The sequence below is a fragment of the Cavia porcellus genome, unplaced genomic scaffold (assembly GCF_034190915.1).
Source record: "Cavia porcellus strain 051 isolate PalLab524CR breed Dunkin Hartley unplaced genomic scaffold, mCavPor4.1 scaffold_50, whole genome shotgun sequence".
Classification (NCBI taxonomy): Eukaryota; Metazoa; Chordata; class Mammalia; order Rodentia; family Caviidae; genus Cavia; species Cavia porcellus.
This window is the reverse complement of record NW_026947533.1, coordinates 2,317,867-2,344,248: the sequence shown is the minus strand read 5'-3', so window position 1 is coordinate 2,344,248 and position 26,382 is coordinate 2,317,867. Positions and strand designations below refer to the sequence as shown.

Below are 26,382 nucleotides of genomic sequence, written 5' to 3'. Positions count from 1 at the left end.
ATATGGAAAAGGGAACTACAGGTTAAGGACAGAAGGAAGATTGTGATGTGGAAACATATGAGAATAATTTGCATGTGATACACATATGTACCCATGCCCAAAGTGAAGCTAAAGATTATGCATTTCAAAGTACCAACTTTTAAGATTTCCAAATGTGTACCAGTCTTTTGGGAATGGTTGTTTTCAACATATCTTATAAGGCCTTTCTTTTGCTTCATGGTCACAATTTCTTAGCAGGCATTAAAAACAGAACTTGATATTAATGCAGTTATTCAATGGAGACCAATTTCACTGTCAATTTTTCTTTTTTTAAATTTAATATAAGTAAAGATTAAATAAGATAAAATAAGTATAAATAATACTGCTTTCAAAGTGAAAAAATCAGTAAGAAATTGCAAGATGATGATTACAAATGCTGATCATAGAAATAGTTATGAAATAAAAAAGTGAAACATATGAAGTGGGGATTCAAATAGTGAGACTGCAAACAGTTTTGTTCAACTCTCCAAGAAAAGCTTAGTAATATGGTTATAAATCCTATATGTGATTTTTTCTTTCCAGAAATGACAAGCTAGGGAAATCTTATGAACATACTTGGAAGCAGTATAAAGAAGTATTCCTTTGTACTGCAGAAGGTAATGTGAATGTGAAAGAAACAGAAACACACCACGATGTTCAGATCCATGAAAAATATTGCAGTCGAGGGAAACCCTATGTATGCAAACAATGTGGGAAAGTTTTTAAAACACGTGCATATTGTAAGGTTCATGTAAGAATTCACACTGGAGAGAAACCCTATGTGTGTAAGCAATGTGGAAAAGGTTTCATGCAACCTGGAAATTGTAAGGAACATGAAAGAATTCACACTGGAGAGAAACCATATATGTGTCAGCAATGTGTAAAAGGATTCACCAAATCAAAACATTGTAAGCAACATGAAAGAATTCACACTAGAGAGAAACCCTATGTATGTAATCAATGTGGGAAAGCTTTTACCAGACATGAATGTTTTAAACAACATGAAAGAATTCACAGTGGAGATAAACCATATGTATGTAAACAATGTGGGAAAGCTTTTAACACATGTACAAATTGTAAGGTTCATGAAAGAATTCACACTGGAGAGAAACCATATGTATGTAAGCAATGTGGGAAAGCTTTTAAAACACAGGGAGATTGTAAGAATCATTAAATTATTCACACTGGAGCGAAACCCTATGTATGTAAGCAATGTGGGAAAGCTTTTAACACACGTACAAATTGTAAGGTTCATGAAAGAATTCACACTGAAGAGAAACCATATGTATGTAAGCAATGTGGGAAAGCTTTTAACACAAGGCGATACTGTAAGAAACATGAAAAAATTCACACTGGAGCGAAACCCTATGTATGTAAGCAATGTGGGAAAGCTTTTAACACACGTACAAATTGTAAGGTTCATGAAAGAATTCACACTACAGAGAAATCATATGTGTGTAAGCAATGTGGGAAAGCTTTTAAAACACAGGGAGATTGTAAGAATCATGAAAGAATTCACACTGGAGAGAAACCGTATGTATGTAAGGAATGCGGGAAAGCTTTTACCAGACCTGGACATTGTAAGGAACATGAAAGAATTCACGCTGGAGAGAAACCATATGTATGTAAGCAATGTGGGAAAGCTTTTAACACACGTGTAAATTGTAAGATTCATGAAATAATTCACACTGAAGAGAAACCATATGTATGTAAGCAATGTGGGAAAGCTTTTAACACAAGGGGATACTGTAAGAAACATGAAAGAATTCACACTGGAGAGAAACCCTATGTATGTAAGCAATGTGGGAAAGCTTTGAACACACGTACAAACTGTAAGGTTCATGAAAGAATTCACACTGGAGAGAAACCGTATGTATGTAAGCAATGTCGGAAAGCTTTTACCAGACCTGGACGTTGTAAGGAACATGAAAGAATTCACACTGGAGAGAAACCATATGTATGTAAGCAATGTGGGAAAGCTTTTAACACACGTGTAAATTGTAAGATTCATGAAATAATTCACACTGAAGAGAAACCATATGTATGTAAGCAATGTGGGAAAGCTTTTAACACAAGGGGATACTGTAAGAAACATGAAAGAATTCACACTGGAGAGAAACCATATGTATGTAAGCAATGTGGGAAAGCTTTTAACACAAGGGGATCCTGTAAGAAACATGAAAGAATTCACACTGGAGAGAAACCCTATGTATGTAAGCAATGTGGGAAAGCTTTTAACACACGTACAAATTGTAAGGTTCATGAAAGAATTCACACTGGAGAGAAACCATATGTGTGTAAGCAATGTGGGAAAGCTTTTAAAACACAGGGAGATTGTAAGAAACATGAAAGTTCACATTCAATATAAAACCAGTGTATATAGGCATCATGAGAATGGTTTTAGCACATGTACATATTGCATAATGCATGAAAATCTTCACACTGGGCAGATAACTTACATATGTAAGGAATGTGGGAAAGGTTTCAGCAGAAATGCTCTTTGTACAATACATTATAAAATTTACATGGTTGAGAAACCCTGTGTGTATGTGAAGAATGTGGGAAAGCTTTCACCACACATGGATTTTGTAAAATACATCTATGACTTCACACTGGTGAGAAAGCCTATGTATATAACAATGTGGCAAAGCTTTTACTGCATATAGTCATTGCATAACACATGAAAGAATTCACACTGGAGAGAAACCATATGTGTGTAAGCAATGTGGGAAAGCTTTTAAAACACAGGGAGATTGTAAGAAACATGAAAGAATTCATACTGGAGAGAAACCATATGTATGTAAGCAATGTGGGAAAGGTTTTAACAATTCTGGACGTTGTAAGCAACATGAAAGTATTCACACTGGAGAGAAACCATATGTATGTAAGCAATGTGGGAAAGTTTTTACTCAACATGGACATTGTAAGCAACATGAAAGTTCACACTCAAGATAAAACCAGTGTATATAAGAATCATGAGAGTGGTTTGAGCACATGTATATATTGCTTAATGTATGAAAATCTTCACACTGGGCAGAAAACTTATATATGTAAGGAATGTGGGGAATGTTTCAGCAGAAATGCTCATTGTCCAATACATTATAAAATTTAGACTGTTGAGAAACTCTGTGTATGTGAAGAATGTGGGAAAGCTTTCACCAAACATGGATATTGTAAAATACATCCATGACTTCACCCTGATGAGAAACCCTATGTATATAACAGTGTGGCAAAGCTTTTACCACATACAGTCATTGCAAAACCCATGAAAGAATTCACACTGGGAAAAACCACTGGCTATGTAAGCAAGTGGAGACACTTTCAGCAGCCAGATTGTAAGTGAAATACATGAAAAAACTCACACGAGATAAATCCTATGTGTTATGGGAATACTCTCCGCATACTTGATCATTGTTACATATCTGAAAGAGCTCACTAGGCAGAGATGATATGTGGATTAACAATGTGAGAAATATAGCAATGCATGTTTCTTGTTAAATACATAGAAAAAGCATCACTGTTCAGACAGTTTAGATCTAAGTTTACTTTAAAAATCCCAAGGAGACCTGAAGAAATAATCGATACAGAAGTTAGATGTCAATATTTCTTCACAAATATTCCAGAAATGACAAATCTGTGGTGCAGCTCTCCTTAGGTGCACATGTTGTATGGTTTTCAGTTAATCACTTGTACCTCTCTAGATTTATTAATCTAGATGTTTTTGTGCTTCAACATGGCATCTTGTAATTAAACATGCTAAACTGAAATGGGCTTTTCACTTTCAAGTATGGACAAGTGCCTCCATACTTAATATTTTGTCTTTAAAACTTAAATTTTGTATTTTCTGAATTGTAATGTTGTTTATTTAAAGAGAAAAAAGTGTAGAAATAATACAGAATTTCAGAAAAATAAACAATAAGAAATTACTAATTGATTAGTATTATATTGTCATCTTAGAAGTAGTTGTTCAAGTTACAAATTTAAAGCATACAAAGTGATATTCAAATAATGACACTGTCACGGTTTACCTCAATGATCCACCAAAAAGTTATTAATATGCCAATCTGTCCCACACACTTTTTTTTCTTAAAGAGGGTAAAATTAAACATAGCAAAACAGAGCAAAACAGTTCATAAGGAAACAAGTTAAGGAAACACAGATTTCAAAACAAGTCCACTGGAAATGTTCACTGTCTATCTTATTGTCTCTAGTTTTTTTCCAAATAGTTGTTCCCATCCTCACACACATTGAATATATACTGAATATTATAGAACTAATCAAATAATTACAGGATGATGCAAGCTTTTTCGATCTTCAAGACTGATTTTGGGGAAGTCGATAATGACTACCATAATGTGTCTCATGGTCTTTGTAGTAGCTGTCTTTATCTTTATGTATGCTGAAATGGAACATAAGAGACTAGACTACTATCACTCTGAACAGTGAATAATAGTATCCTGAGAAGGAGAAAGGTGAGGAATTGCCTAAAAAAAGAAGGCAGAGGACATAGTTAAAAGTGTATCAGGATTTAAAAGCTACAGTAGTCTTGTTGCTCTGTATAGTTTGGTTGTATTTTGTTCTGGGCTATCTACTCATATTAGATTTGAGGGCACAGAGAGATAACCCAAAAATAGCTGGTTATACCATGGTAATTATCCTTAATTTCCTATTAACTAAAACTGAATCCCTATATTACTTACATTGTCTTCTATGACTGATCTTTGAAGCTGGATTGTTTCAATGTTATTTGGCCTTGACTGATTTTATTCACATTTGGTATGCTTGCTGATATCAAGTTCAAGATCACAGGCAACTACTCTGAAGATGACAATGTGTAAAAGGTATCCATTGGTGGGCTGGGGATTTAGCTCAGTGGCTTAAGGCACCTGCCTGGCAAGTGTGAGGCCATGATTTTGATCTCCAGAGCCAAAAAAAAAATAAATAAAAGATATCCATTCCAGGTTTGATTATTTTTTAATTAAAGAGAAGAAAGGAAATAAAAAACAAAGCAATAAAAGGGTACAATTAATACAGAATTTCAAGAAAAAATACAGTAAGAAATCACTAGTTAATAGGATACATATTGTCATTGCTAGGGTTATTTCCAAAAGATGAAAATATTAACAAAAGATGAGAAATATAAAATAAAAAGTGGCCTTTATTCTGAGAACACAGAGAGAGATGCCCAGCACCCCCACCGCTGGCGTCTGGCGATCTCTCAGGCGCAAACGTGACGTGGGGGCTTGTAAATAGGCTTGGTTTGGGGTGGAAACTAAGGCGGGCATTAGGGATACACAGGAAGCCCATTGGTCCTAGGTTTGGCGCCATATGTAAATTTCCAGGGGCAGGAAGATGGCGTCACAGGTAACTTCCTAGGGGAAGGGGAGATGGGGCTTCCTGCTTCCGGTTGTGGCTTTCCTGGCTACAGTGTCCTATCTGGGCCAAAACCCTTTCAGTCATCTTAGAAACAGTTGTCCAAATTATAAAATTCAGGCATATAAAGTGGACATTCATACAGTGAGATTGCAGAAAGTTCTGTTCAGTGATCCAACAAAAGCTCAGTAATATGATTTTCCATCCTACACACTCAAGCATGCAGTTGTATCCCTTAGACCACCTTCCTTTCCTCTCCTTTTTACAATAACTGTTACACGTTTTGAGTTTTTTTACTCCCACAGTTCTTATTACATTTTTTGAAGAGAATACATCCTAACATGACTAAATAAAACAGAGACAGTTAGAACAGAAGGATGAGCATAATACATGATGCAAAAATAGAATATCAGATGATCAAAAATGGTTACCATTGTGCCTCTTGCTATTTTTAAAAAGAGTTACTATATCATCAGGTATAATAAAATTGATCAAAACAGTACAGAACAAGACCAATAAAACCTACACTGGAAACCTGGCAAGACTTCAAAAAAGATAATAGTCAAACTATAATGGGCATCATAATAAATCTTATTGTCTTCAAAGTGGTTGTCTATACCCTCAAACTTGATACTATCAAACAAAATACAATATAGTAAAATCAAACACAACAAGATGTGGAGAGCAATACTGGGGACAAATCAGGTTAATAGGAAAACAAATAGTTACTATAATATATCCTGCTATTTTTAAATTTAGTTTTCCCTTAATTGAAAAAAATAAAAAAGTTTAATTTAAAAAAGGGTGGAGATTGAGATAAAAGAGGATATTGTAATAGAACAACACTTGTGTTTCACTCCCAGATAATCTAACATAATAGTAGTCACCATAGTGCGTCATTCCTTGAATTATTTAAGTATAACTTCATATATGATAGCATCAAGCATATCAAGACAGTGTAAAGCCATTCAACAGAATGAAAGAATTACAGGGTATTTAGAACCAGTTAACAGAAAACGAACAATGGTTTCTATATTATCTCCTTGCCTATAAAAATTTTTCTTTATACTATCACATATAGTAACATATAGTAAGATACAACATGTTAAAACCAGTGGAAACATATAGTTTGTTAGAGAGGGACCATTCTTGCACCACTGAGATTGAGCCCAGTGTTGATCACGTTGGTTTACTTTGAATATGCTGGTGAGTTAACGTTGTAAACATTTAGCTGAACACTTTTGTTTATGTTTGGTAGGAATATTAGCCAACAGAGTGTTTTCATTTATATTAATTTTAACACATTATTGTCTGGCTTCATTCTCAGGATAACTTTAACTTTGTCACTTAAAAGAAGTTGGTGGTGGGTTTTCCTTCAACTTGATCAAAGAATTGAAAAACAATCAGTATATATTCTTTATTATATACTGGATAAAATTCACCAGTGCACTTTTTGTATCCCAGCTTTGTTGTTGTTAGTAAGAAGCTGTGATTTTTACCCATTGCCTGTGCTCCTTATTGCTCTGTTCATCAGACTATTTCCTTCTGATGCATGTGGTTTGGGGACATCACATATCCATTAAGGGTCACATCTCATTTTACTTATGGACGCTACAATTCATTTTGTATCTTCAAACTATCTCTATAATATATAATTTTGTGAGTAACTCCTTTCAGTTACTCAGATTTAATGCACATTCTTGAATGGTGTGGTTACTGCTGGAGGAAACTGGGCCTGGTGAGGGCCTGGTCTCTAATTTAAAGCTTCATACCCTGACCTGCCTGCAGTGTACCGATCTCCTGACCTGCTCCCTGTAAACACCTGTCCTGCTCCATAACTACGGTGATTCCACATGTGGCAGTTCAGATCTGCACCTGGGTGGAAATTGTTCAGTCAAGTTGGGCTCTGTAACAGACTGACCTCATACAGAGCTCCCCTGAGTGAGAGATGGGACCTCAGGCATGTAGGGAGGAGCTCTTGAACCATTCCAGCTCTATCCTGTGCAGCGTACAGTGTGTGATGCTTTCCTGACAACTTACTGATGGATGAGGAGGACTGAACCAGGCCTTTTTTAGCCATGGTGTCCTACACCTCTGCCTGGACCATCTCTCTGACTTTAGATCTCCACATAGATCTGAGCAGACTCAGTCTTCCTCTACCAGGCTCTAACTCTATGCTGAGGTTTCAGGTGAAAAATCTGAGACCCTCAAATTAATCTTATATACATTTAACCTGGAAATTCCACTTCTAAGAGTCATTATAAAAATGAGATTGACAGACACCGTATTCTCTTCTTAATCAGCTAAGATGTGGACTGTTAGAAACCATGAATGTTCCACAGCACATCTGCTGAATTAATTATAAATTACAGCCACTGAAAATGCTGAAAGAAGGCCATGTCCTAGGCCATGTCCCTGATATTTCCTGAGATTGAAGAGAGCTTGTGTCCTGGCTCTCCACCCAGTAGTGAAGAGACTGGCCTGCACAGCAGGTGAGGATAGGAGAGAGGAGCTGGTCAATAGCAGACTTCTCGTCCTGGGAGGGATGCCTTTATGGTTGTTCCATTTTATTTTCCATTGCATTATTTATAGTGCTCCACTCAATATTACTTCTCTTCTGTTCAATTCACTTAAGAATAAATAGTTGGTATTTTCTTAAATAGGTGAGTGGATTTGGATGACTTAATATTTTTATGTGTAATATAGGATAAGCATATAGAAGAACATTCAAGCATCACTTTATAGATATATAAAATAAGGAGTCTTTTTATTCAGAAAGGCAACACATCATTCATGACTAACTTTTAAATCCCCAACACATGAAGCCATGCAAATCCCGCTGTGGTGGGTGTCCTGCCCTCCCTACCTGAGAAGTCACTGTGCTCATCTGTGTCTGGTAGAGGACACACAGAATCTTCTTCAGAGTCTCTTTTTCCAGCAGGGAGGACTTGAATCTTCCTGTGCTCAGGTCAAGAAGGGAGTGTGCAGCATGCAGAGGAGCCCAGCACCTCCTGAATTATACACACTTCCACCACTGCATCCACGCTGCAGCCCTGCAGGGCCAATAAGGCAGAGCCATGAGGGTGCACCAAATACTCTGCCACCTCAGCCCCAGGGGCCTCAACTCCTGGGTCCTGGCCTCAGCCTCCACCAGGCTCCAAGCTCTGCTATGGATTAGACATTCATAGTGGGCCAGACACACCATCAGTGCCTTGGGGCAAAGTCCATTTTCTACAGTGACCCTTCCATTCTGCAAATTGTGATCCTTTCCTTTCTAAATGAGGCTGAGGCATTGGAGACAAAACCCCACACATTGGCATTACTTTTTGTTTTTCTTTCTTTTCCTCCTCCTCCTACTCCACCTCCTCCTTGTATTTCTTCTTCTTCTTCTTCTTCTTCTTCTTCTTCTTCTTCTTCTTCTTCTTCTTCTTCTTCTTCCTCTTCCTCTTCCTCTTCATCTTTGTCTTCTTCTTGGTTTCTTTGGTGCTTCAAATACTTATTAAGGGGTGTGTTTTGCCAAAAAACTTTCCTTGTATTTTCACAACCCAGTTAACTGAAGTTTTTGCAGATTTCTGCTGCAGTTCACACCCTATGTGTTTGAACACTCAGAGTCCATTCTGCAGCTTAGTAGAATGAGTGAAGCAAAGCAGAAACTGAACTTGTGGATGTTACTGTCAAACAGTAATAGCATCCAGTCTCCTCCAGGAATGTTTGGCCAAACAGAATCTGATGCACTGATATGAAAAACCTAGGTTAGTAAATCACAGTGAGAGAAAGGTCAGCTGTGGGTGGGGGCTAGCAGGAGAGACCAGGGATATGGATGGGTCCAATACTGAGCAGAAAGCTGGAACTAGACAGATGTACAGATATAGATTGTGCCAGTTGACAATGTGCTTACCTGTGACTCAACTGAACATGTGGAATCTAATGAAATCTTAACTTAAAATTAAATAATCTTAGAATTTAATGTTTCAAAGAACTATATATTTAAGAGTAGAAATGAAAACTGAGAGAAATAGAAGAGGCAAAGTGAAGGTGAAATGAAGGGCTGGTACTTTGCTAGACTTGAGCCCTAAGTGGAGCTGAGGACACCTGCCATGGAGCCAGTGACAGACCTGCCTTGGAATTCCACCAGACCGGGTATCTGACCTTGATTTTCAGCTTGATCCCAGAGCTGGTGAGGTCATTGGAGGTGAGGCTGGCACAAGATCTATAAGGAGACCTTGAACTCAGTCTGATACCAGACCTGCCTTAGAAAAATCCCCAACTGTCCTTGCTCCTTGCAAGCCCCATAGCCTCCCAGGGCCAGTCAGGGACAGCTCTGTGCACTAACGCACCCAAGGAAACCTTCCTATTTTGCCTCACTCCACTCACTTCTGCATGACTCTGTGTTGCAGGAGGCCCCTGACAGTCTTTTTCCCTCTAAAGTGTCCCATGTTCTCCTCAGAAACCAACAGACCCAGGCCAATTCCTTCTCACTGTAGTTCTCATTTTCAGTGAGCTAGGCTTGCCCCAACTCAATCAGATTTGGTTGGGCTGGTTGTCCCACCTTCCTCAGCAGCATCTGCCAGGAGCCAAGAAGGGAAACTCTGATCCTGAGGAGGACAGTTGTAAGCAGCACTACAGGTCTGGCCTCCCTCCCAAACTGCCCTCCCAGTGTATCCTGTGCACTAACCAAAATCAGCCCTCACTTGCTGACAGAGTTCCCTGGATAGTGCTGTGACCACCTGTCCTCCACTCTTCAGGAAGCCTGAAATGCAACTCCCTTTATCCCCCTTGTGGCATATTGCCTCTGTGAGAAAGAGAGTGCAGTCTGCAGTGTTACTTTAATCATGGGGGCTCAACAGGGTGCTGCTCTATAACTATCTGAAAAGTGAGTGGACAGTGGGAGTGCTCCCTGCCTGCCTTTCCTCCACCTTCAGTTGATATATGGATGCATCGCCCCACTCTGTGTGCCTTCACTTGTCTCTCCTTCCCCTATTTTATGTCCATGAGTACAGAGGCCAAGAATTAGGGACACTCACAGTAAGGTGGGTAGTACCTGGTCACTTCTCCAGGGTGACTGTGTGGCCTTCATAATATGGAAGCACAAGAGACCAGCATTTGCATCTGCTCTGGTCATTGCATCATGGTCAGTGCCTGGTACATTGATGATTTAAGGCACCCATCAGCTCACTCCATGATGTCTGTGTGGAACTAGGTCATCGGGCATCATCCAGAGATTCTTGCTCTGGATACCATGGAAGCATATGGAATACTGCCCACTGTCCTTCAGAGTGAAGACAACAGCTCCACCCAAGTGATGGATCCTTGGCAAGATGCAAAGCTTTCCCATGGGAAAGGAAAAACCACAATGAATCCAAGGTCCCCGGTCTGAGCATACCTAGTTTTAGACCCAACTCCTCCTTCCTACTTCCCTTGCCAACTTAGACAAGACACCATGCCTCTCAGTTCCTTTCCAGTGTGTCCCCCGGAACTATGGCATCTGCTTCCTAGGGACATCATCAGAGGTGAGAGATGACACTTTTAAACCTTGTGGGCTGGTGTCATGTGTACACAGTATACAGAATTAGAGGTCACTTCCATGAAGGGGTGGAAGGGAGGTGAACACAGTGCACACAGGCCTGGCTCCTGCTGTATGGTGGTGGAGATTACACTCAACTCCTGGACATGTTTCCCTGGTGGCATCATGAGGGGGCAGAAGTTCATTAGATCAGCCATCATTATGTTCCCTAAGCATCTCAATTTCTTCTATGTATTTGTGTTGTGGCCTCAAGTCAGGACTTCACACAGGCTAAGCAAGCACTATGGATGCAGATGCACCCTCAAAATCTATCAGCACTGTGCCTACCTTCACACCTGTGTGAGTCACCACACCCATGGCAAGGGTGCTCAACCGATTACAGCTCACCTTCTGATGGCCACCTCCTGAGTAGCTCATTCCTTGAGCGTGGTTTGTTCTGGTTTGTATTACCCAGGCTGAAACTGAGCCCAGGTCCTCAGGCATGGTAGGCAAGTGCTCTGTCTTGAGCTCTCTCCCCAATTTCTTACTTGTTCTTAATAACACAACATGGCAGATGTAATTGGATGTGACTACCAAGGTTCACACATAAAATGACTGTGACCAACCTCCTGCTCTCTCCCTTTTCTGTTCTTCCTTCCTTCCTCTCTGTTTCATTCTGTCTTCCTCTCTAAATCTCTGACTATCTCTGGATTCTCCTTGAGGAGAGGCTGACTCTTTGCAGAGAAAAAGGTTAACAGACAGAGGTGACCTCAGACCTCCATACTAACTGAGTTCCTGCCTGTTAGCAAGAGAGAGAGAGCCTGAGAACAGATTCTGCCACAGCAGTGTTTCCACTGAGCCTGCATCCTGGTCAGGAGAAAATATGGTGGATCCTGCAGCATCACCTCCTGAATTCCTGACACATAGAACCTGAGAGAACCGAAGTTTACATGTTGTACCTAAGTTTGCAGCCATGCAATCATCAGTGGTCACTGGTGCGCTACAGCAGATGTGAGGTTCTGCCCCCACCCCTGTCCCTCGCCCACTCCTCCCCTCCCTTATTCTCACCAGGCCTTCTGTTATCCCTTCTCATCTCTTTCTTGATTAAAAAAATTGACTTTGAATCTCTAAATGGTTGGTCCTCTATTCTGCCACACAGACTCAACACTGTACAGCATTAGGGCCTGCATGTCTCTGGTTTAGGCATCAGTTCCATCTCAGTGAGGCTGTTCAGATGCCCCCATGTAGTGACCTTGATCTCTGTGTGCCCTTGCTTTATTGGGATATAGCTCTGGGTCTTCTCTTCCACTACATTCTGCAGTGATTTGTCCCTCTCCTCCAGCCTTCCAGCTTCTGGGTGGCCAGTGACATATTGTCCTGTTCTGTGTTGGTGCCAGCCTAGTTCAGCCCAGGAATAAGGTGAGAATTTGAGGCATGTATATTGAATGAATCATATCACTTTTCCTTTGAGCTAACCAGTGGGTGCCCATGCAATCACTGTGTGTTCGTGTGTGTGTGTGTGTGTGTGTGTGTGTGCATTTGTGTGTATATCCCTTGGGATGCTGCTTGAAATCAGTCCCATATGTTTAGGCTCAGGTCCCAAGAGCCTGGGGGCTGCTTTTCTAATGCCTATGGGAGTGGAATGGGTCTTATGCTAAGAGGTTTTTCTCTTTTGGACTTCTCCCCCATCCTCTTTACCCTCCTATGTCCTGTGCCTTGGGCCTGGCATTGTCACTCTCTGGGCACTGGTTCTGAAATGTCCATTGGGAATGGAATAACACACATAGTCCTTTACTGTAGAGATTCTAGCACGCTTGGGTGTGAGACACTAGAGGGACACATGGGGTTCTCTTCACCTGGGCACTGTCCCTATCTACACATGCCTGTAATTTGATACCATCCCTACTAATGCCATCATCTTTCGGTTACCTCACATTGTCACTATCACATGCAGTCCTTTGGGCAGGGCAAGGCCTGGACTTAGAACTCACCACTCACTGTCACTGATGCCTTGCCCCAAGCCTATGACACATTATAGGCCTACTTGGTTCAAAGACCATGGGAAAATTTTTATCATCCATCGAATTCAGGACCTATACCTTAACTCATACTGGGGCACCCACGTGCTCAGCTATTTCTTTGTGGGAAACCTAGTGGCTGCTGAATCAGTGATCTAAACTCTCCTGCAGCCCAGCCCCAATGGCAGCACAGTGCAGCCAGGACTTGGGTGAATAACTTCAGCCTGGTGCATTTATAGCTTGGAGCAACCAATCAGCTGGCCTCTGTGAAGGCTGCAGGGGTTTACACCATAACACAGCAGATCTGTGATTGAAGACAGCACCCCAGGCCTGAGGAGTCATGGAGAGCTCTTGGGTCCCCACCATCTACCCCAGCCTGGCCAGGAGCCTGGTGGATTCGAGTTCTGGGCTGGTTTTTACTACCTGGGACTTGATGCCTCTGCTGTTTCCCAGTGCTCAGTTCTCCAGCTTGTTTGCCTCATTGAACAATTATGTTTCTTTTCTTATGAACACAGCCCATTCTTAATTGGGCTGTGTTCATGTGTTTTGTTCTTTGAACTACTGGTTAAGAACTAAAACTTATAGGTGGTGACATGCTTTGACTGACTTTCTATAAATTTACTCTGTCCAGAGAAGAGGACATAGGCAGCCATATTCATGACATTGCATGGAGATAAACCACAGGGGAATTCAATGGACATGCTGCCTGTGACACTGCACTTTCTATACAGGGTTATAGATTTTCCTTGGAACACACAGTGCCTCACATTTTAATGGTTGTATTACAACTACAACACTTTACTTTTGTGATTGTTTTCATGTTAAGCACTCATAAATTAAAATTAATAATTTATCATTGGAAATATCTAAAGAATAAACATGGGTGTGACACTCCCATGGTGCTGCTCTGTAAGAAAAGAAAGTTTGTTAGTCTCTTTCATATGAAATGGATATGAAATGACCTACATGTAATTAAACATGGAGCAGTTTTGATGTGTATATGGCTATAAAGCCAGGAACATAATTAACAAAACAAAGAATCCTAAGAATTACAAAGAATTCCTGAATTCTTCTACAATGCCCCGCCAAGAGTCCATGAATACATGCATGACAAATTAATGCAATCTGTCTGGATTTTCCCTTCTCAGACAAGGCGAGAATAAACAGTTACTTACAGCAGGGTAAGGGAGAGGAGAAACACAACTGCTGTGATGTGGAAAAGGTAGGAAAGGTAAATTACAAGGACTTCGGAAGAGTGGTGGCCAGGTTATAGTAGGAAGGAAAATAAAAGAAAATATATTTGCGTAGTGAGTTGATGAAAATTTTCTGCAAGAGGACACTGGTGAAGGTTTAACAATATGGAGAATGCACTAAATCATACCAAACTCGTCAACTGAAACAAGAATAAACCCTTAAATTTCATTTACAATAATTCTATCACTCACATCCCAGAATAGAATAATAATAAATAGAATGATATGTAAGTCTGGAAGAGAGGGGAATGGCAGGTATGGGTCAAGAGCTGCGGACAGGTGGGGGTCAAGAGATGACTCCTGCTGGGGAGCCACCAGGAGATCCAGCTCTGCAGCTGGTGAAGAAAGGAAAACATGTGCCTGCTCTTGCTGTGAGGCCATGCTGGTGAGGGAGCTGTAGGTGGAGCTGGCATGAGCACTGCGGGTGCAAATTCAGCATGCACTGGAATTGCCTCTGCAGTTGCAGGGGAAGGAAACATCACTGACTTTCCAGGGACTTCTCAGGGTCAAACCTTGCCACTGCCATGCAGAGGCAGCTGTGTGCATGAATACAGCCCCATAAAAGCCTCCCAAACTGCATCCCCACATTGATGGCTGAGGTGATCATGTTTCTGTGTCTCCCATCATCTGGGCACATTGCTGAGTTCCCTAGCACATTCATCCTCTCAAAGTCACAACCCATATCCCAGGGCTCCTTACTCTGTGACTTAGGCACCAGGGACTTAGGAGGCTCAAGCTGGTCCATGAGAAGCTTAGCCTGGGAAGCCACCTTGGAGTTCAGCTCCAGTGAGGATTCAAGGACAGGAGATGCGGACCTGGAGCAAACAAGGAGGTAGCAAAGCGAGAGGTCTGGCCTCTCTTCTAACATTACCTATACAGGTTACCTTAGGGAGAGGCACATGGGTCTCTAGCCCAGCAAGTTCAGTGTCTACTCCCACCCTCTCCCACCTACAGTGTGGCAGTGCTGGCCTTGGGATCCTGTGAGGCTGACAGAATGCTCCATTGGAGGCAGTCCTTGCTTACGGGTATGACACCACTCCCTTCTTTAGGGAAGCATGACAGTTTCTCCCTGCCCTTTCCCACTGCAGGTCAGCTCAACAAAGGCAAAGACTGATATCTGCCATGTCTTTGCTCTCAAGGACTCAGGGCTGGTGCTCCATGAATATCTGAGAAGTGAGGAGTCATCAATGTCTATCACGCCTTTCTGCAGTGTCTAGGTCAGGCAAAGATCTGCCCAGTTTTCTTGGTCTCTGTAGAACTCCTCCTTACATGGTCTGTAACCACTTCTAAGGTTGGCCTTGGACACAGAAAGACTTCCTTGAGGTGAACAGTATCTGTTCTGCTGCCAAATCTGATGCTGTGGCTTTCAAAGAACATCAAAACTCAAAAGGGCAGTGGTTGCATCTGTTCTTCTTACAAGATCATGGACAATACTCAGAAAAGTGTCTTCACACAGGGTGTCTTCATGTGTATTTTGGCTTGATGACACCCACCCACTTTCCAGTGATACCTGTGGGCCATGGACACTTTGCCATTCCTAAGAATTCCTACCCTGAGCATACCTGGAAACCCGTAGAGTGACTCTCCAATCTCCTTTCCAAAGAACAGAACAGTTTTCCCCATGTGTGTGTGTCAGTGAGGTGGGTGGAAGGTCATCCCTGGGAATCAGGACAGCAACCTTAGCAGGTCTGCATGGGGCCAAGGCCACAGCTAATCCCTTGCCATGGAGTCCCCATTACATCCTCAGTGACCCTGCACTCTGGATCCACTCAGCACCCCACAGTTCAGTGTTGTAAAACGAGACTGAGGCGCTTGCACATGGCCAGGACTTGAATACATAGGGGACCAAGTCTCATGGGGCTGCTCAGGTGAGAACTTAACTTCCCTGTATCTAAACTAGTCCTGGACTCGTTGTCACTGAGTGGCTGGTGGTTGAGCCTAGGGATGTGTGTTCTGCACTTCCTCTTGTCTCTGGGTGCCTCTGAGCACCTCTTGTGTGCCAATGAGTCCTGGCCTGAGCTGCTGACAGCTGGGTGTTTCCAGTTGAGTTTCCTGAAGCATCTGGACCAAGTGAACCATCCTCTCCATATGTTCCCACATGGTTCCCTGATACGGGGTCCTGATGCTGGGGCCACTAGCCCAGGGAAAACAGAGTAGCATGGTCCTTGTTCACTCTTTCGAGCCAGCCATCTATGAAGGCCAACTATCACCGGAGCACAGTGCATGGTGACCAGAGTATTCAGAGTTCTGTTTGGACATACCACCAAGGAAGTGAGGTCATATGCTGGGGTCCACAGTTGAAGCTCCCCCTCTGATGCCTCCTTTGTTTTTATTGTGAGCTAATCTGTGTCCTCCTTAGAAACAGCAAGTTAAAAAACTAGCAAAATGTGTGTGTTATTAGACTTTTCCCTCCAAACGATTCTTTCCCTAGAGGATGAGGTGCACAGTTTTTTCATTTAGAGATTTCTCAAATTTTATTTTGACTATCTTTTCTGGACTTATGTTAGTTTCATTTCATTATCACTAAGGAGCATGGAGATGTTCCCATAATGCCCATAATAATTTTACTTGAAGGATATGAAATGTTTCATGTTATAACACCCATGTGTCCAAGAAAGGAGGATTCATAGCAAGTTTTACTCATGTTTACCTCAGCCACACACTGTAGTGCTCCATACTCTGACCTCCTTTGAGGAGAGGCAGCAGGTGTTAAGGGCATGGGGAGACTTTGCAAGGCCATGGACATCATCACTCCGTGCTGATGAGGACACGTGGGCATCCCTCCTGGGAAATCTGTCTCCTAGTCACTGTTTTCACTTCCTGTTCTCCCATCCCAAACAGAGCATGGGCTTTGTGTCCCTGCTGGGTAGTTTGCCTTTCCTAGAGGTGATGGTGCTTAGCTTGTTCACTTTCAATGCTCTTGGTTGGTCTGTTTCAAGCAGCGTCTCTGTGCTAGGCTATCCACATACTGCTGCTTATTGGTAGTGGAGCCACCACACACTCTCATGTGGCTGAACCCGCCAACTGCAACTTGTTCATGCATCTGTCACCCATCTACTGATCCCATTTGTTCTGTTTCCGGGTTGGCCCTGGAAAGCCAGCTGCCACAGCCATTCTTATACATGGTCTTGAGTGGATATAAACTTTTATTTCAAAGAAAAAGTACTTAGATGTCAAATTGCCAGATTATATGTCTTGTGTATGATTAGCTTACCAACTGTTAAGGTACACTTGCAAGCATTTTTTAAAATCAGAGTTAGGTGGTTGTTTTCTTTTTGGTACTGAGGATTGAACTTATGACCTCAGGTTTGCCAAGTGGGCACTTATACTACTGAACTAAATCTCCAACCCTGTTTTCTTATTTTGTTTTGCTTTGTTTTGTTGTGTTTTTTATGCTATTATATGTTATGCTATGTTATGTTATGTTACACTAGGTTTAGTGTTGGTGAGGATTTTGAGTCTTCTTCAGAGCATTTTCAGTGCTTTCTGATTTCATTTTGTATAACTCGCCTGATAAACTATGACATATCACATAATGGTGGGTAATTTAATTTTGGAAAAAATTTAAGAAGCAAATGACAACCAGGTTTGGTAGTAAACACCTCTAATGCCAGAAGTTACAAGGCTGAGGCAGTGAGACTGCTATGGTTGACGTCAGCTTGTGCTACAATGTGATTTCAATGAAAGCCTAAACTTCATAGAAAAATCCTGTCTCAAAAATAAATAAATAAATTGAAATAAATAATACATTATAAAAAGATTTAAAAAGACAAAAAAATCACCTATAAATTGACAAATCAAATTTGATGAATTTTTCTTACATATGTACATTAGTCAGCACACTGAGCATTAGGTTTACCATGAGGTAGACATTGATCTACTGCCAAGAAGTTGAACTGTTTCAATTTTTTTGACCTTTTAACTGAGATGAATGTAGATATGCTACTGAATATACACCCATAGGATTTGGAGAGCATGGTATAAAGAGAATTTGATGGTTCTTTTATTTTAGTACTAACTTTATATATGGAAGTAGGATTTGAGCATAGGATTACTGTTTTTTGGAAAGACTTTCTTGTCTTATTTTAATGTAACTCAAGTACACATTAATAAGGACCACATAAAAGATGGTATTGTTAAGTCTGTAAAAGAATAAAATACAGAAGAACAATGAGAGAATAACATTGGCTACTGTATTGTGCACAATGATTTCTTAATGATATATATTTTCATACATTTGTAAAATTTGTGAATCTTTTTACAAATTTTAAGGCATGATCTCACTAAGATTGTGAGTACCCAGGTGAGGCATAAACCTTTCCTTATTCAATCTCCCTCCCTCTCCCAGAGTGCTAGGATTGCAGATGTACATTATCTTGAGTTGGTAATCAGCAGTAATTTTGTGCATTCATAGAATGAAATATTTGGCTTTCATCTTTAGACACTTTGCAGAAAGAGTGGATCTAGTTAAGCTATATATATCAACCTTCTAAATGGAAGTTTTTAAAAAGTAATTAAGATTGAAAATCCCTTTAACACTGTTTGTAGATTCTCTGTTTTGTAAGTGTGGGCATCATGTCCTTCAGAATATCACTGCAAATGCCTTCAGCACCTGGACTGAGACTTGATGTCCTTGAAGCAATTTCTGTTTATTTTTTTTTATCCCTCGTGGATTTTGATGATTTTTTGAAGTCAAACCACATGGAAAGTGTGAAAGCTAATGCCACTTGGGGCACACTGCCCTCCAGAAAGCCACAACAGTGTAAAATACTGTTTTTTCTCCTGCCGGACTTCCCAAGATTTTTTGTTTTGCATTCAGTTTCTACAGATTGAATACTGAGATTTGCACTTAGCTCCATGGCCTTCCACATATAACATTCTTTTCATTTTCATCCAGGTTCTGGATAAGTGGCTATATTGCTTAGGCTGTCCTTAAATTTGTGATGTTGCTGCCTCAGCCTTCCGGACTGCTAGCATTACAAGACACTCCACCAGACCTGGCTTCACCATAGTGTTGTTAAAAACTCATTGGCTGAGCATGGAATGTTGAAAATGCCTGCAATGCCTGCACTCAGGAGACTGAAGCAGCAGGATTCCTGGGAGTTCCACACAAGCCTGCAACACACTCTGAGTTCAGCTTAGGCCAGAGCTACACAGGAAGAACTTGACCAAAAACTGAAAAAGACAAAGGAAGAAAACTGAAGGAAAGGGAAATGAAGGAAAGCGGAGGGGGAGGGGGAGAGGAGGGAAGGGAAGGAAAAGGAGAAACAAAACAAATTTCCTAGTGACTGTATGAGTTTTTCTCTGTTGGGCTGGCCTTTTTAATCTGTGGTCCAGTTCTTGCAGTATAGGACCCTTTTGACTGTTGTCACTTTATTATATACCAGAAAACTATGTTTTTTGTTGTCTCTAACTTTAATGTTTTTTCCATCGCTATAGGATGACTCTTTGTCCTTCCCTGTGCATTAAAATTTTGTTTTTTCTATCAGTGCCAAAATGGAACTTATATTTTGACAGGAATGGCATTTAAACACCGGGTTGCGCTGGGTAGCATGTATATTATAACAACATGAATTCTTCCCATCCACCATCACAATCTGTCTTTTCTTCTCTTAGTGCCACTTCACTCATTGCTTCAGTTTCTACAATTTTCCAAGAACAGGTGAGTTTGGTTTAAATTTTACATGAGTATTAATTCTTTTGGACGAATTATGAAATTGTGTTCCTTGTATTTGGGGTTGCAGTTTGTTTGAAGCACATAGATATGAATTGATTATGACATATGGATATTGTACCTTGAAACTGTCATTATTTATCCATTTGTTCTACAAGTTTTTCAGTGGAGTTTTAAGTTTCTTATACGAAATGTTGTGTCCTCAGGAAACATAGACATCTCTTAATTCTTCCTTTCTGATTTGGTAAACTTTTGGGTTCTTATTGTTGACTAAATTCTATGAGTAGGACTTGAAGTAGTGTGTTGAAAAGAGTCCAAAGCTTGGCCTTGTTCCTGACCTGAGAAGCAAATCTTGCAGCTTGTCAGTCTCTGAGCATGATGTCAGTGCTGGGCTTGTCATGTCTGTACTTTGGTGTGCTGAGATTCATTCGTCCTGCACATGGTGTGTGAATGGTTTTTAACATGAAAGGATGGTGAACTTTTGAATTTCTCTAAGTGATTTTTCCAAATCTCTTGAGGGGTTAGCTGGGCCTCATGCTGTGAATGTGGCAAGTGACACTGAATGATTTGTGCAAGTGGAACCATTCTAGCACCACTGAGGGTGAACTCAATGTTCATTGTGGTATTTAAAATTTTCATGTCCTGGTGAATTTAGCTGATGTGCATTTGTTGAATATTTTTGTGTATGTTCATTAAGAATATTGGCCATTAGAGCATTACCATTTTTTTAATGCATTATGGTCTGTTTTCATTATCAGGGTGACTTTGTCATCTAAAAGGAATTGGTGGTCGTTCCCTCCCCTTGAAAGACATGAAAATAATTAGTATTTATTCTTTTTCAAAATTTTATTTTGAAGATAGTAAAATACAACAGAGAAAATAGAACAAAGAAAATTGAGACAATGCAGTGAAATTGGTACAGAACTTCACAGCAGGGTCCATGATAACAGTAATAGGGACCATAGTATATCTCATTATCTTCACAATTGGTTTCCATTCAATTAGTTATAGTGAAATCCAAACAAACACAGAACATTTTAAAGCCAGTCAAAAGATAGTATTGAATAGAGCGAACAATCAGAACACAGCAAAAAATTAAAGACAATGTTTGTTTTCAAACACAAGATAGAAAAGTTCTGTATTATGTGTAACCCCATATTTTCTATATTGCACACAGTCATCTTCCCAAGAGATGCTCAGAATTCTGCCTCTCCTTGCTAACCAAGGGTGGGTAAATGAGATGTATGGCTCTCAGTCCATGCACCAGTAGGCTCACGGGAGATGTTGACTGGTTCTCCTCCTGGCTTGTCACGGAAGCAGGAGAATTGTTTTCTTGTTCAGCTACCTAAGTCCCAACATGGCCAGATCCAGTATTTATGCTTTACTATACACTTCATACAAATCATCAGGACATTTATCATATCCTGGCATTTATTGTTGTTATTAAGCAGTTATGATTGTTGACTCATTGCCTGTGTTTGTTAATGCTATGTCAAATGGTGTGTTTTCTTCTGAGGGTGTGGGTCAGGGACAACATAGGAGATCATGTACTGATTAAGGATCATGTCACATTTTACTTAGGGATGTAGCAATTTACTTTTGTATCTTCAAACTACCCTACAGTATATATTTTTGTGAGTAATCTGTTAAGTTATTTAGTTTTATAAAGCACACTGTTGCAGGGTGCAGTTACTCCTGGAGGACACTGGGGCAAGGCTAGGTCCAGGTCTCTTATTTCAGGCTTTGTACAATTACCTGCCTGCAGTGTTCCTACCTCCTGACCTGCTCCCTAAAAACAATTGTCTCGCTCCACAGCTGTGGTGAATTCACATGTGGCAATTGAGATCTCACCTAGGTGGAAGACATTCAGCTAAGGTAGGCTCTGAAACATGCTGATATTCTTGTACAGAGTTCCACTGAGTGAGACATAGGGCCTCAGGACTGCAGGGAGGAGCTTGGATAGCAGGGCCACAACAGCCCTGTCTTTTTCAGCATGCAGTTTATGCAGTTTACTGAGAAGCTGACTGGTAGATTAGGAGTCCTGGACCTGAGACTTTCTTGCCCATGGTACACTACTAGATGCCTTGGTGTCCTCCTATTCGATATGGTCCATCTTCCTCCTATTTGAATTTCCACAGAGATCTGAGGAGCCCTGGGCTTCCCCTTCCAGCCTCCAACTCTATGGTGAGTTTTAGTGTGAATTTTATGATCAGGAAATTCTATTTATATACATTTAATCTGGAAATTCCACTTCTTACAGACTCATTATAAAAAATGAGATTGAGAGATACCTGTGATCTCTTCTTATTCAGTTATTAGTGTTGATAGTTAGAAACCATGAATGCACCATAGCAGAGCTGCTCAGTCAATTATACAATTACAGTCACAGAAAATGCTGAAAGAAGGCCATGTCTAGGCCATGTCCTGGATCCTACCTGAGATGATAGAAGTGTTCATAGCCTTGCCCTCTCTCCACTCAGTAATGAAGAGGCTTGAATAGCAGGTGAGGACCGAAGAGAGGAGCTCCTGGAGAGCAGAGCCCTGAACCTGGGAGGAAGCCTTTTTGGTGTTTTTTTCCATTCCATTGCATTATTTGTAGTGTTGTTTTCAATATTCATTTTATTCAAATAAGTTAGTATTTAATTGTGGCTAATTTCTTGAATATGTATGTGAAAATGGATGATTTAATTTCATTATATATACTGAAAGTTATGCACAATACAGACACTTCAAATATCACTGTAAATATAAAATAAGGAGGCTTGGTATTCAGCAAGCCAACACATCGCTCACGACTAACTTCTAAAAATTCTAACACACAAAGCCATGAGGATCCTGCTGTGGTGGGTGTCCCTGCCCTTCCTACCATAAAAGCCACCATGCTGACCTGTGCCTGCTACTGCCATAGGACAACAACAGATTTTCTTCTGTGTCTATTTTTCCAGCAAGGAAATCCTAAATCTTCCTGCTTTCAGGCATCACAAGGAATGTGCAGCTTGCCCAGGAGCCTAGCACTGCCTGCCTTACACCCTTTTCCCCCACCTCATCCATGCTGGAGCCTGCAGACAAGGGAAGGCAGAGCAGCCAGGATACAGCAAAACCTCTGATTCCTCAGCCCCAGGGGCCTCAGTTCCTAGGTCCTGGTCTCAGCCTCCACCTGGATTCAGGTGCTATCCTGAATTCATCTGGCTTAGTGGGCAGGGCACTCAGTCTGCACCTCTGGAGATCAAGACCACGAAGGCCACTGTCTTCAGTGACCCTTCTACTCTGCAAATTTTGCTTCTATCTTTGAGACTGAGGCAGTGGCATTGGAACAAAACACAATATTTTCATTACATTTCTCTTCGTAGTTATTTTTTCTGGCTTCTTTGTTTTTTAAAGCATATATTTGGAACTGCATTTTGCCAAAATAACATTTCTTTGTCTTTTCACTCCCCAGATAACAGGAGTTTTTACAGATTTCTACTCTAGTTCAAACTCTATGTGCTTGAATGCTGAGAATCCACTCTCAAGCTTGGTAGAATGAGGGAAGCAAAGCAGAAACTGAACTTGGGGATACTGCTGTGCCTTCCAGCATTTTGTACAGCAATCCCTGACTCATGCCTTTATACCCATAACATATGGGCTTCAATACCATGTGAATCTGCCACTGACAAATGAGTTTCCTACATTCATTTCAAACAATCGCATTTCCCCTCAACTTGCTAAGCACATGGTCTAAGGATTCTTACACCCAAACTTCAAAAATAATTTCCAGTAAACAAGAGACTTCTACCCATCCTGAAATCATGGTGGGGTAGTATGTAAAGACATAGTCTGATCCACACCCAGGCAATCATGAGCTAAGGGGGCAAAGATGGCTTGTGCAGATAGAAACACCTTGAAATTGTCAACCAGCAGCTGCATCAAGTAGGGAGCAGAGCTGCTGAACACTCACATTTGGGTGATGGAATCATATGTTGGGTTTTGCCTTGGGTTTACTGAGGTGGTTCAGTAAATCTAGGTTGCTGTAGTGCAGTGCCAAAGGGAAGTCATGTCCATGTTGCATTTATTTAGAGTTATTCTTTTGCAAATGTGAAACCTGCATGCATGAGGTTTCACACCTCTGCCATTGCAGACTCACCCACAGGCATTATTTCCATGACTTGTAAAGGTCACTTTATTTACACAACATGCAGAATGCTGTTCTCAGCCTTGTTTTTCTCACACTTGTGCACTTTCAATCATTTCTTCAAAAGGAAGCTAAACGATTTAGTTTGAGCAAACATCCATTGTGTTGCCATGCTCCTGTGTGATGTCCTTGTTGACAGACCTGAAAAGGAAGTGAGGTGGACCTGCTGGGGGTTCAGCTCCAGAGGGATACTATGCTCAGGGTGTCAGTCAGGGCTGCCTCTCACCTGAATGGCCACCCTGGCATCCAAATGCCCTTGCTCAGTGTTGTCCCTGGTGTTTGGAAGAACTGGTTTGCATTGTAGACTCCCAGCGCATGGGTTAGCCCATAAAAAACCTTGCTGTGCTATGAGTTTTTCACCCCTAGACCTGCACCTCAAATCCCCTGGCCAGAGTTCCCTCCAACAATCATGCATGGCATTCCGCAAACAGCTCTCCTGTGCATGCTCTACGTGAAGGGAGGTTCCCAGTTCCTTCCTGCTTCAAACAGTACTGTGAAACAATCTCTTGAAAAGAAATCTTGAAAATTTGTGTAGCATTCTCTGTTGGAGAAACCTCTCTTCTTAGTCCTGTGAGGTCTAATGATGGCTCTGTATATAGCTGTGATGGGAGCTATGGGACAGGACTCTGTCTCCCATGTTCTCTTCATTGCTGTTCTGCTGCTGCCTTAAAATGTACCATTGGATGGGGACACAGCACATCTGAGTGATTTGTGCCTGGGTGACTCAACTTTGGGAATGTTTTCTGCACCTGTTGGCCACAGTTGGTGATTTCCTTTTGAATTACAAGACTTTCTCACTTCTCTCACAAATGAACTGGTGAGACCTCTTTTACTCCGATAATTCAAACCCTGGGAAGGTGAAGCACTTTCATCACCAATCACAGCACTAAACAATGAACCAATCACAGATGCTAGGTTTAGCTGCCTCTTTGACTTCATGAGGGTTTGGTGGGGACACCCAGATACAAATAACACCTTCGAAAGTAAATCCTCTGAAGATGCCCATGCTTTGGACTAGAAGATAATTCCTTGCCTTAGTCCAGGGTTTATCTTATTTTATTTTATTGATTTATTTTTTATTTTTTATTTTTATTTTTATTTTTATTTTTTAAATCTCTCACTAACAGTTTTAAAGACATAATTGGATGAAACTTGACATGGGTCAGAGATGTAGCTCATTGGCAAAGTGCTCCCTGGCAATCACAGGGTACTGAATTTGGTTCCTGGTACCAAAAATAAACAAAACTGAAACTAAAAACAAACAAACCTCTAGGAATCTTGTCATACATAAGCCCCTTGAAACTCATCACCGAAGTGGTGATGTATATGTCACCTTCACATTTTCCTTATGGTTCCTTATAATTGCTTCCTTCCATCCTAAGCGATGTGTCTGCTTTTTGTCTCTGGGAAACACTTTGTATTTTCTAGAGGTGACAGGTTTGTAACCAGACAGGATGCTGGTATACTAAGATGCTAAAAATTAAAATAATTGATTAAAAGATGATTAACAAATAGTTACTTTAAAATATAGTTATTTGTAATATTGTCATTCTGTACTGAGCTCATTACCCTAGTAACCAAGCACCAACCACATAGTTATAAATTAACTGACCGTGTAGTTCTGCTGTTCTGTAATGCGTCACCCCCCACCTTAGTGACCTGTGTGCTATGTCAACTTTTTTCCCCCTTGTAAGAGACAAATGATGCTGTGTCTACCACTGTTCCCTTTATGAGAGACAAATGTTCCTGGAATTGGCAGACCAAGGGCTATGAATTGGCTAACCACCCACTGTGAAATGCCTCTTACCTCTGCAAAGGGGAACAAAGGCCCACCTTATTTCTGTTTCTCATCACTATGTACTTAATGATCAATGAGCTAATCATAAATGAACTATAAAAATCAGTCAAAACTCTAACTCAGTTGCAAAGCTTTGCAAATTCCATCTGCACTGTGTCGCTGGGCCAGCTAAAATAAAAGCGCTTCTTTTGAAAAAGACAGCTTGTGCCATTTGTCATCTTGGGGTCTTGCCCGTTTTTCATCATGGGGACCTGTTTTTTGAGTAGAGTACAACATTTGGGTGTGCTCTGGGATTACATGGGGACCCCTCCCCACATTTTTTCACCAATCGATCAGCTTGAAACATCGGTAAGTATTTGGATCTTTTATTCTTTGTAATTTGAGTGCACACCTTTGAATTTGCAGAGAGCTTGGCTGGTTCCTTCTGCACCGGAGTGGGATGCCCTCCGGAACAGGGCTTCTAGGCCATTTATGATTTGGGATTTTTTTATCCATTTGGTTTTGTGCTTGGCATATGTTTACGGTGGAGCCATTTGTTCATTTGAATGTGTTACCTCAGTACTAACATTTAGAT

The 26,382-nt window shown here is 41.0% G+C and overlaps 1 protein-coding gene across 1 annotated transcript; it reads left to right on the top strand.

Moving 5' to 3' along the window:
* Positions 1–1,576: 1,576 nt before the first annotated feature.
* LOC134475027 (zinc finger protein 709-like) lies at positions 1,577–15,149 on the top strand (the record flags this gene model as incomplete). Its single annotated transcript, XM_063244393.1, has 2 exons — positions 1,577–2,332; positions 15,120–15,149. Coding segments are annotated over 2 exons (786 nt in total), but the record flags the coding sequence as incomplete, so codon positions are not given.
* Between the last annotated feature and the right edge of the window lie 11,233 nt (positions 15,150–26,382).